The sequence below is a fragment of the Montipora foliosa genome, chromosome 7 (genome assembly GCF_036669935.1).
Source record: "Montipora foliosa isolate CH-2021 chromosome 7, ASM3666993v2, whole genome shotgun sequence".
Classification (NCBI taxonomy): domain Eukaryota; kingdom Metazoa; phylum Cnidaria; class Anthozoa; order Scleractinia; family Acroporidae; genus Montipora; species Montipora foliosa.
This window is the reverse complement of record NC_090875.1, coordinates 9,401,788-9,411,787: the sequence shown is the minus strand read 5'-3', so window position 1 is coordinate 9,411,787 and position 10,000 is coordinate 9,401,788. Positions and strand designations below refer to the sequence as shown.

The 10,000-nt window shown below is 37.4% G+C and overlaps 1 protein-coding gene across 1 annotated transcript in view; it reads left to right on the top strand.

The window, feature by feature from the left end:
* The first annotated feature begins 308 nt into the window (after positions 1 to 308).
* Positions 309 to 10,000, top strand: part of LOC138010323 (glucose-6-phosphate 1-dehydrogenase-like) — a 36,613-nt gene continuing 26,921 nt past the window's right edge. Inside the window, exons 1-5 of the mRNA XM_068857244.1 lie at positions 309 to 442; positions 1,806 to 1,879; positions 5,179 to 5,216; positions 6,444 to 6,552; positions 7,281 to 7,501. Coding sequence (XP_068713345.1) covers positions 349 to 442; positions 1,806 to 1,879; positions 5,179 to 5,216; positions 6,444 to 6,552; positions 7,281 to 7,501 — 536 coding nt within the window. The 5' untranslated portion in view covers positions 309 to 348. The remainder of the gene's footprint in view (positions 443 to 1,805; positions 1,880 to 5,178; positions 5,217 to 6,443; positions 6,553 to 7,280; positions 7,502 to 10,000) is intronic.

Sequence of the window (10,000 nt, the reverse complement as noted above, 5' to 3'; positions counted from 1 at the left end):
ATAATAATAATAATAATAATAATAACGAGGAACACCCGGAAGCTCTTAGTTTGTTTTTCGAAATGAAGAGAATTTCCGACTGAAATTGGAGTTTTTGTGGGTAATATACGCTAACTCCCAGAGACACTGAAGACTCGCTGAGCTTCACATTTTAAAACCACATTTTAATGTTCACTTCGTAAAAGCCTTCTCCAAAATACAATTAAAACGAAACAAAACATAGTCACAGTTGCATGATGGTCGTCACGCAAAGTTCTCATTTGCTAGTTTCCGCAAAAATTGTTGTCAAATGCTCAAAGTCGCAAGGTCTCATGGGAAGACACATGAGTTGGAGGCTTTCGAGAAACCATGGCGTCGGACAACAAGCGTTGGCTTTTTAACTTGAAGGGAAAAGTAAGGACCAAGAAGTACAATTTTGATCTTTGCCGTCTAACAACATCAAGTGAGTTTGTCTGCAGAGTGATCGTGTTACGTTTCTTGCGATCTTGTCATGTGTAGGTAGGGTTATCGGCTAGTCTGTTAACAGTGTCTAGAGTCACTGAAACTTCAGAGAGTCCTTCCCAATTTAAGTCAGTTGAATTTCATTTCATTTCACTCTTAGTCTATGTTATGTCGACAACATTTTGCCTGTTGTATCATTCGATAGCATTTATTTTCTTGAAGACCTTTCACCTGTTATGGCTACATGATCAGTTTAGCGCGCGGAAAATTATTAGCCTTTGTAACGCAATCAACTTAATTTGCAGTGAAAAGAGCAGTACAGTTTATACAGCTGTCTCGATTAATAAGAGCTAAGTATTTCTTTTTCGCAAGCATAGTGCCCTTCTTCGTTGCATTGCCACGCGTTGTTCAGCTTGTCTGAGTAACACGTCAAAAGTTTGTAATTATTAGAATGTTGAATTCATTCAACGTGTTGGTGTTGCGTTCGTGTATGTTCTAAAACGAGACGGGACACCGTGTTTAGTAACGTAATGACGTTAGCAATAAAAATGTTAATCGTGTTGTGGGATCGCCGAGCGTTGAAATGGGTGTATTTAAGATGCTCGAAAATATGGGTGAGAGACAAAGATGCGTACAAATGGTAATTCTATAATTTCTTGCAAGTCAAACTTCCAAGGTTTGGAACGCGTTAAGGCGTTAAGACCAGGTTTCTTAGTACACGCACGTACTGCAGTAAAAAAAATGGTTATTTCGTCTGTTTTTCGGATTTCGTCATCAAAATCATAAAAAAAAGTTTGTGTTAGTGGTTCAAAGCACACTGATGCAAATTTTGTGCGTCAATATTTAATTACGCCTTTATTATCAAATGGCATAATTATATAAATGTCTTGTTTGATGCGTTTGAAATCTTAAATGTTTCTTTAACCCATATTTTGAGTTTGTTTGCAAAGTTTTTTCAGCGTTGTTCTGGGGTTGGATATGGTCGAATATAGGCAGCGGTTTTTTTTTCAAGTTGCGGGAAAATTGTTGAACAACAGTGTCCATTTTGTCATAATTTGACAGGACGAATTTTCACTGCCCTTTTAAATGCTCACACAGCCATATAAATGTCCTACAATCATTTCAATTATTTTTCAATCCCTTGGTCAAAACAATAACAAAATCATCGATGGAAAGCGGAAAATTCATCTAGTGTTTTTGCATTGTCACATGGTATATGGCGTGACATCTCCTTGCGCATGCGACAATGTTGTTGTCAAGTCATAGCGTTAAAATATTGGACCCAGCGTTGCGTTGAGAACAAGGAATTTAAAAGTGTTTCTTTGCAACAAGCTGTCTACCCGAGGTGTTAATTCACCCTTTAGGTCAAGAGAAAAGTCCTGCAGCGATGGACAAGAACGTAAAGGAACAACATTTGCTGGTTGTGTTTGGAGCATCGGTGAGTAGCTAGGAATTTTGGCATGTTGAACAGCACAGCGCTGATTTTAAGTCTATTGAATTATTGATCCATTTTCTGTCGGGATAATTTCCTAGGCTGTTAACTTATCACGAAAAATGAATGATTCGTGGTTTGTTTTTACAATTTTAAGGATCTAGATCAGGCAGGTCAAGGTTAATTTGTCGACTCCATGCCGTAAAAAAAAAAACGGAAATTTACTCGCTCGTGTTTGTACTTTGCAAATCTTGATCAATTGTTCTTGTACAAGTTAAGAGTGAATGTGGCTATTATGCAAAATCCTTGGGTTTATTTTCTTCAGATTTTCTTAAATTTTGGCATTAATAATCGTGTGTCTCTGGGAAGGAAGTGTGATTTGACGAACTGTAAACTTATCCCAGCCTCGTTATGTAAATAAGGGGAAGGTTGTAATATTTTGGGATTTTTTATGTAAAAATTATTCACTCTTTTTGTATTTTGGTTTCTTGTACACATAGGCTTCGAGATAGACTATTGATCGAGTTACGAGTTGAGTTGAGTTTGAGTTGAGTTTGAGTTAAGATTGAGTTAATATTGAGTTACGGTTTTTGGCATATTTGGCACTTAAATCTAATAAATATTAAGTAGAAGTCACTGGGAAGACCATGAAACACCGTTTTCGTGAAGTGCACAGGTGTATATTTACGAAATGGTTTTAAACCGGATCAAAACAATCTTGAAATTTCATGCACGGCAGTATCCTTGTTTACCAGTTTACCAGTTTCAGCACTTGGGACTCCTTCGATTTGACTACTGTCTGTTTTGCTGTGATGTGGTCTCATCGACCAATGGTCCCTTTAGAAGATTATGCCAAGCCGACCATGTGGCTGATGTAAAGCCCAGACCACAACACTGTGTGGTGCGATCTTTAACATCTCACAGAGTTTATGAACATTGAAGTTTGTGAGACGGGACCTGCGATTTATAGTCCTTATTCGCGAAGACTTGAAAGTCTAACCATTTGCGGATGTTATTACAAAGGCAGCACCTTCTCCTCAATTATTTTAAGACCCTGAGTGTTGCGAGGCCGTCCGGAGTCGAATTCTCGTGCATAACCAATTGAGCCATCGGCGCGTGGTTGTTCCGTCTAGCGATCAAGTCTATCGACGCAGAAAAGATGTCTTCTTGTAAGGCTAAAGATGGGTTTTACTGTTAAGCCAGCTTATAGCCCCGGCGGTTAAACGATTAAATGTACCGTTTGTCATCCAGCAGCGTGGTTTTCATGATCGGCTATCACACAAAATTATCGGAACATTAGTGAGCCGCAATGAGGGTTTGTGTAAAATCTGGAACTCGGAACCTGGAACCCGTTTTTCCCCTTACTGACCCTAGCCTCGGAAGTGTCTTTGTCAGTTCTCATTTACGTCACAGTTGCCGGCAAAAACAAAAGAAACCGTGAACGAAAAACCAAAATTAATTAACAAGTAAATAACAAGTAACTTCGAACGCTTGCCAACAACTCTTCAATTAACTATCAACATTCCATTGAGTGAGAACCAGAACCCGAAGGGCGCAAAGATGCCAAGTCTTACCATGTAGAAACGGGAAACAGAAGGTGAGCGAAACAAACATCATTTCATAGTGTTTTCCCTGATTAGTAACAAATCATATTCTAGAAAAGGGTTTTTAGGCCTAGGGTTAGACAGATGGAAGGTTTAATTTTGGGTTACTTTCGGAAAGGCAAAACAATGACCTGCAAGTATGAGTGACCCGTCAAACTGAAAGTGACTTTTGTTTTAGACCCAGCCCAATCTCGGTCTTAAATTTCTGGGACACTTGATGCCACACATAAGTTCACCCCCCCCCCCCCCCCTTCCCCACCCTTGCTTCCTTTCGAAGTTGTAGGGAAAAAAAAAACTATTGACTTTTCTCATGAATGCCTAAAGTTATAGCGCAATCAACATTGAAGAGGGGGGAAGGAGTTGCATTTTGGGTTGGTGTCACCATCTTTTTGGCGGGAATTGTAGCTAGGCAACTAGACGTCATAATCAAGCATTACTTGATTACTCGAGGTACAAATGCTTGGAACCAACAGTCAAATCAAATAAGTGAGATAAGGGATCTTGCAAGCTTTAAACGTGCGATATCCTAGGACACATTTTAAATGGCTAGGGCACATTTTTTTTACATGGCTTGTTCGTATTATTACATAGTAAATTATGTTGGTTACTAATTATTACTGTTGTTTAAATTTCTTTGACATTAAATAATATTTAGCGCTAAGTTATACCTAGTTTATTAGTCATTTTAACATTTATATCTTGTAATTCTTGTAATTTTTTTGGCATTTATACTTTGTAATTCTTACACGGCATGTCTGAAAACCAGCTTGCTGAGCCATTTACTGTGTTTTAAATAAAGTTGATTGATTGATTGATTGATTGATTGATTGATTGATCTTGTCTCTTTCAACTTTGCAGTGAAATGGTTTTGCGACATGTGTGACTAGGTCAAAAATGTTCACTTACTTAAATGCTCGGCTTGCATTAAAAAACTTCGGTGACTAGCAAACGTGACAATTGTGTTTTAGAATTTCAGCAGTTATGAGCAAAAAGCGTAATGCGGGCTCTCTTCGTCGTCCTCTTTCGTTTGATGATCGATCATGATGCCGCACGACAAATACGGTTCATCGTAGCCGCCGGGCTGGCTTTAAATGGCTTACCCTTATCCCTTTGAAGACATCGTTTTGACGTCGGTAGACTTTACAGCAGCAACGAGAATGATGCCTCAAAAGGTGTAATAATAATGAGATTGTTTTGATCAGGAAAGCCATGCAATTTTTGCTAAAATTTATGCAAATATAGCTTTCAACACGAAGAAAACAGTTTTCGAAGTGACTTGTACTGAATATTCACTACTTTTAATTCTGAAAAATGCCAAAAACTGTAACTCAATCTTAACTCAAACTCAACTCAAACTCAACTCAGCTCGTAACTCGATGAATAGCCGATCCCATAGGCTTCCAGTCTTAACTCAAACCCAATAAAGAAAAGCTTGTCATATTTTTCACCAAAGCTAGTTTGTTTCTTTTTACTTAAAAAGCAAGAACAAGTATTATGTTGCAAACACTTGTGAAACCTTCTGAAATTAGTATCTTCCTTTCCAGTGTTGTTTCTAAGGTTTGTGCAAACTTATGTCTACAGTGTATATCTGCATGTTTTCCTTTAGACAAGCTGTACACTCCTGACAGTCTTACTTGTTTCAATGAAACTGGGATAGTGACTGCAATAACATTATGACAAACTGTTATGTTGAATTTGCAGGGTGATCTTGCCAAGAAGAAGATCTATCCAACCTTATGGTAACTTTTTGTATAGCAATGATACAAATTATTTAATAATTATTATTATGTCTTCTATTTGAACATTAATTTTGAGTATCAACATCTTGACGGAGGGCTTGAAATTAACAATTTTTGCAAATTGTAGTCAAAAAATTGTCGCGCTGCATTGTGATGTCAGTGGTTTAGCAAAAAAATATGAGCCGACAATACTTGTGTGTAAAGATACTGTTGAAAATGGTGAATAATTGAAGGAATGGAGTTGTGCACGTAACATCGCATCTAAATTATGCCACAATTACGCTATCTTCAGAAAGAAAATTCACGGCAAGAAACATTTCTTTAGTATTTACTTTTATTACCAAAAGTAGCAGCAAAGTGGTAACTGCTTACCCTTTTGTTTCGAAGGAGCAGAGGTGAAAACAAGTCACACATTTGCGACTTCTCCAGATATTTTAGTCGCAAAGGGAAAAATTCAATCGCAAATGCGACTATATTGGTCGCAATTTCAAGCAGATTGAAATAAAATTATTGTTTATGTTTGGGACTAACAGCCAGGGTGGGGAGGGGGTGGACTCCCATATGAAACAGACGGGGATGCTCGTTGTCTTGATTAGGGGTGTACATTTCGGATTTTGGTCTCGCTTAGGGTGTTCCGGGCAAAGCACCAATATTTTAAGCCGCCAAGGTCTCGATTAGGGTTCCGTGAAGAAACACAGAATTATGCGAAGAGAAACAGAAGTCAAATTTTCTTTTTAATGTGTTTTCTTTAGGGGTTAAAATTTGCTTAAGCCACGCCCAGATTGGTCTCCTTTAGGGGTCACAAAAAGCTTGAGCCACGCCCAGATGGTCTCCTTAGGGGTCAAATTCAAAATTTCCGTCGAGCATCCCCATCTGTTCCATATGGGGGGCCCCCCCCCCCCCCCCAGATTACCAGCACTTACATTGTAACACTGGTGAGAAAATTCCACAATGGGATTATGAAGCAGTATGCTCGTGCAATTAAATTTGATTGCACAAATTTACTAGCTACATGTATCTTATAAGCCCCTTTCAGCCATTCACACATAATGACCCAGTGAGTAAAATCATCTGGCGTTAGCCAGAGTAAATTGAACAAGTCTCACTTGTGGCGTTGGGTTAAAGGGGGCATGTTTCTCAGTGGACCTAGATGTTAACTGTACATGACTTGTATAAATTATTTATTAGCACATATTAAAGCCTGACTGTCTGGTTTTTGTCTTCTAGGTATTTGTACAAAGATGACCTAATACCGAAAGGCACCAAGATCGTTGGGTATGCTCGTTCAGAGTTGACAGTGGAAAAGCTGAGAGCCAAAACAGAACCTTTCATGAAGGTAGCCAAACATAATTTTTTCATCTTTATCCTCTCATTCATATCCTGAGGTTTTTAACATGTGCAGGGTAGAGATTGTAAAAAGTAATGGTAAATTTATTACTCCTTGACTGCAAACCCACCCGACCCTAAAGAGGTGGGCCATTGCTGTAAGGGGATGGGAGTTGAGGCTGTGTGGGTCAATAATGGCTTGCGTAGGAAAAAAGGGGCTCCTTTTTTTTGGAAATGGTTTGTAAAAATTCCATGAGACCAATAGAGTATGGGGGCTAGGAATGCAAAGATGTACAAGGAGATTCAAGGAACTTTTAAGAAATTCATGTTCTAAAGATGGAGTTTAGGTGTGGAACCATGGAAATATCTTTATTTCCACTTCCAGCATGATGAATTTCATGGAAAATTTGTGCGGTTAATTAATACACATGTATTATTAACAACTATCCACCGCAGTGGAGGTGGCTAGTGGTGGATAGTATGGTATATACCAAAAGAGTGATATAATATAGCTCATTTATTCCTGCAACAATTACAATATATTTGGGTAAAAATTGCTCGGAGGTAAATAGCAAACGATATTTGGAGTTTGAGTAGCCAATCAGAGAGTGACCTTGAATGCTATCTGCTGTTTTAGTATGTACTAAGAGTAATAGTAACATTATTTAAGATCCCATGGAAAACAATAGACCTGCAGGTACTAATAAATTTCATGCAATGCTTCCATTCTTCATTCAGCTGAAAGATGGGGAAAAGGGTAAAGTCTCTGAGTTCTTCAAGGTTTGCTACTATGTACAAGGTCCTTACAACGAAGAATCAGGGTTCAAAAAGCTGAACACGGAACTTGACAAACTTGGTGAAGGGAAGGATGTTGTCAATAGGCTGTTCTATCTGGCGCTTCCACCGTCTGTTTTCATAGATGCATCTGAGAACATCAAAAAGTTCTGCATGAGTTCAAAGTAAGTTCAATCCACTTTGCATGTAATCTGTGAAATAATACACGTATTTTGCAAAACTTGTTTACGCGTACTGTCCTGGTTAGTTACAGCGGTTATCAGTCACATGCACCCCTCAACGACTTTTTTCATTATTTCAAAACTCAAAGTTAGGTGGACGTCAATCAGATGTTTCCATGACAATAGTCCTGTTCTCTTCCCAGGTGGAAATCTTATTAAGATCTTACTTTTAGTAAGATTCTTAATAAGATTCTTATTAAGATCTTATCTTACTACTTATTTAAGATTCTTACAAGATTCTTACAAGATTCTTACAAGAATCTTACAAGAATCTTACAAGATTCTTACAAGATTCTTACAAGATCTTACCAAGAACTTACCAAGATCTTTCAAAGATCTTACAAAGATCTTACCAAGATCTTACCAAGATCTTACCAAGATCTTACAAGATCTTACTAAGATTCTTGTAAGATCTTACCAGAACTTACCAAGTTTCTTGTAAGATCTTACAAGATCTTACCAATATTTTTGTAAGATCTTACAAGATCTTACCACGATTCTTGTAAGATCTTACAAGACCTTACCAAGATTCTCACAAGATCTTAATATGAGATCTTATCAAGATGTTTCTCATATTCTGCTAGAAAACATTACCAAAATAGAAAGAGTAGAAAAAACTTTTATTAAAACAGAAATCCTATTTTTATTACAAAGCAATGAACTATTTATACAACTTTGAAACTGAAAACAAGGACACTACTACATTGTTCCCCAGTAAAGTTAAAGCGTGATGCACCTCTTGGCAACATAATAATGGTATTCCAAATTTTGATTTATGGAAAAAAATTACCACTTATTTTACTAAAAAATATGAAGGTAAGATAAAATATTATTTGAAAGAGACTATACTTCAAATGCATAATTCAAAAAGCTGCAACATATTATTGTTACCCCTGTAGAACCAGACACTATGTGTAATCTAGTATGTAAATCCTATGTACATGTAACAACCATACACGTACATGTATGTAAATGGTATGTTATGATATACAATCATAATTATGTAACTTCGATATAGAGGCTTTATTCAATACCTATGTTATACATATGCCTCATCTATATATTTTGAAAGGAAATGCTATGTTTTAGCTAGTCAAATGGAACCTTTACATAGCATATGTAAAGGCTATGTTATGGGACCGTTTTTTGTGTCCAAAAATAAAAATAGATAGACATAGATTCGAAACAGAAAATACACAACACATAATAGTGTATACATAGTTACATACAACACTTACATAGTGATAACATAGGGTGTAAATAGGCTACAAAAAAATTAATAGCCTCAACATAGCTGTAAAAAACTGGAAATAGGACAAACATAACTGTTTCATAGCATTTACATTATAGTGTAAATAGAATCTACCTACTAACTGATCTTAATCTTAATAAGAATCTTACAAGATTCTTGTAAGATCTTACAAGATCTTAATAAGATTTCCACCTGGGTTGGCAGTAGTTGAATTTGTCATGGAAACTTTTGATTGACGTCCACCATTGCCCAAAATTTTACTTTGAATTTGAAATATGAAAAAATGTCATTGAGGGGCATGTGTGACTGTTCAAAGCATTTTGTGTGTGCTGGTTTGGGTTTTTAAGAGAAAAAATGTCTAAATGCTACACTTTAAATTCAATGTATATTCAGTGAATGACCACCCAGCTAAGTAGCACCTTTCTTTTGGCCTTAACCCACTGGCCCTTAAGGACACCCAGAGTTGATGCGTAAAATTGTCAGGCATTCTAGACAGAGTAAAAACTGTTGAGTTTCACTCCCAGGAGTCCATGATTTAAATGAATTATAAACCCCCTTTGTATATCATCAGAATCCCGTACGGGTTGAAACGTGTAACACGCGTTCACAGCTTCCGAATATTCAGTGCGAACTGATTGGTTGAATGTTTCAGTGCTAAGTACCATATTTGGAAACCCCTTGCTCTTGTTGTTCCAAATATGGTACTTAGCAAATTGAATATTCAGAAGCTTGTTTCCAGCACACAAGGGGCCGTTGCACGTTTCAACCCTTATGGGTTACTGATATTGTTTATTCGTTCATTGCTTCATACTACTAGTCGAGACCATTGTGGGATCATATACTCTTTCCCTTGACATTTTCAAGAATCTGTAACGTTCAAGTTGTCCGTTGTCTTCCACTTATGGGAGGAGATTTTAACATTTGCAGCAGATTTCTAGGCCTCCACACTGAACATTAGGTGTTTTGTGTACCGGTGGTTGTCTTAGCGGATGGTGTGCCTGCCAAATTTGACTTGTTCCATGTTGATGAACTCTGATATCGAGGTACACCATACCAAGCGTGTATTCTGAACATCGTCTACTCTATAACATGGCTGGTTCTTAAATCTATAAGCAAGCAAGATGGTGGTAATCCATGTTTGTGATTTGATACCCAGACTGCTGTCGTAATTAGGATAGGACTATCTGCCT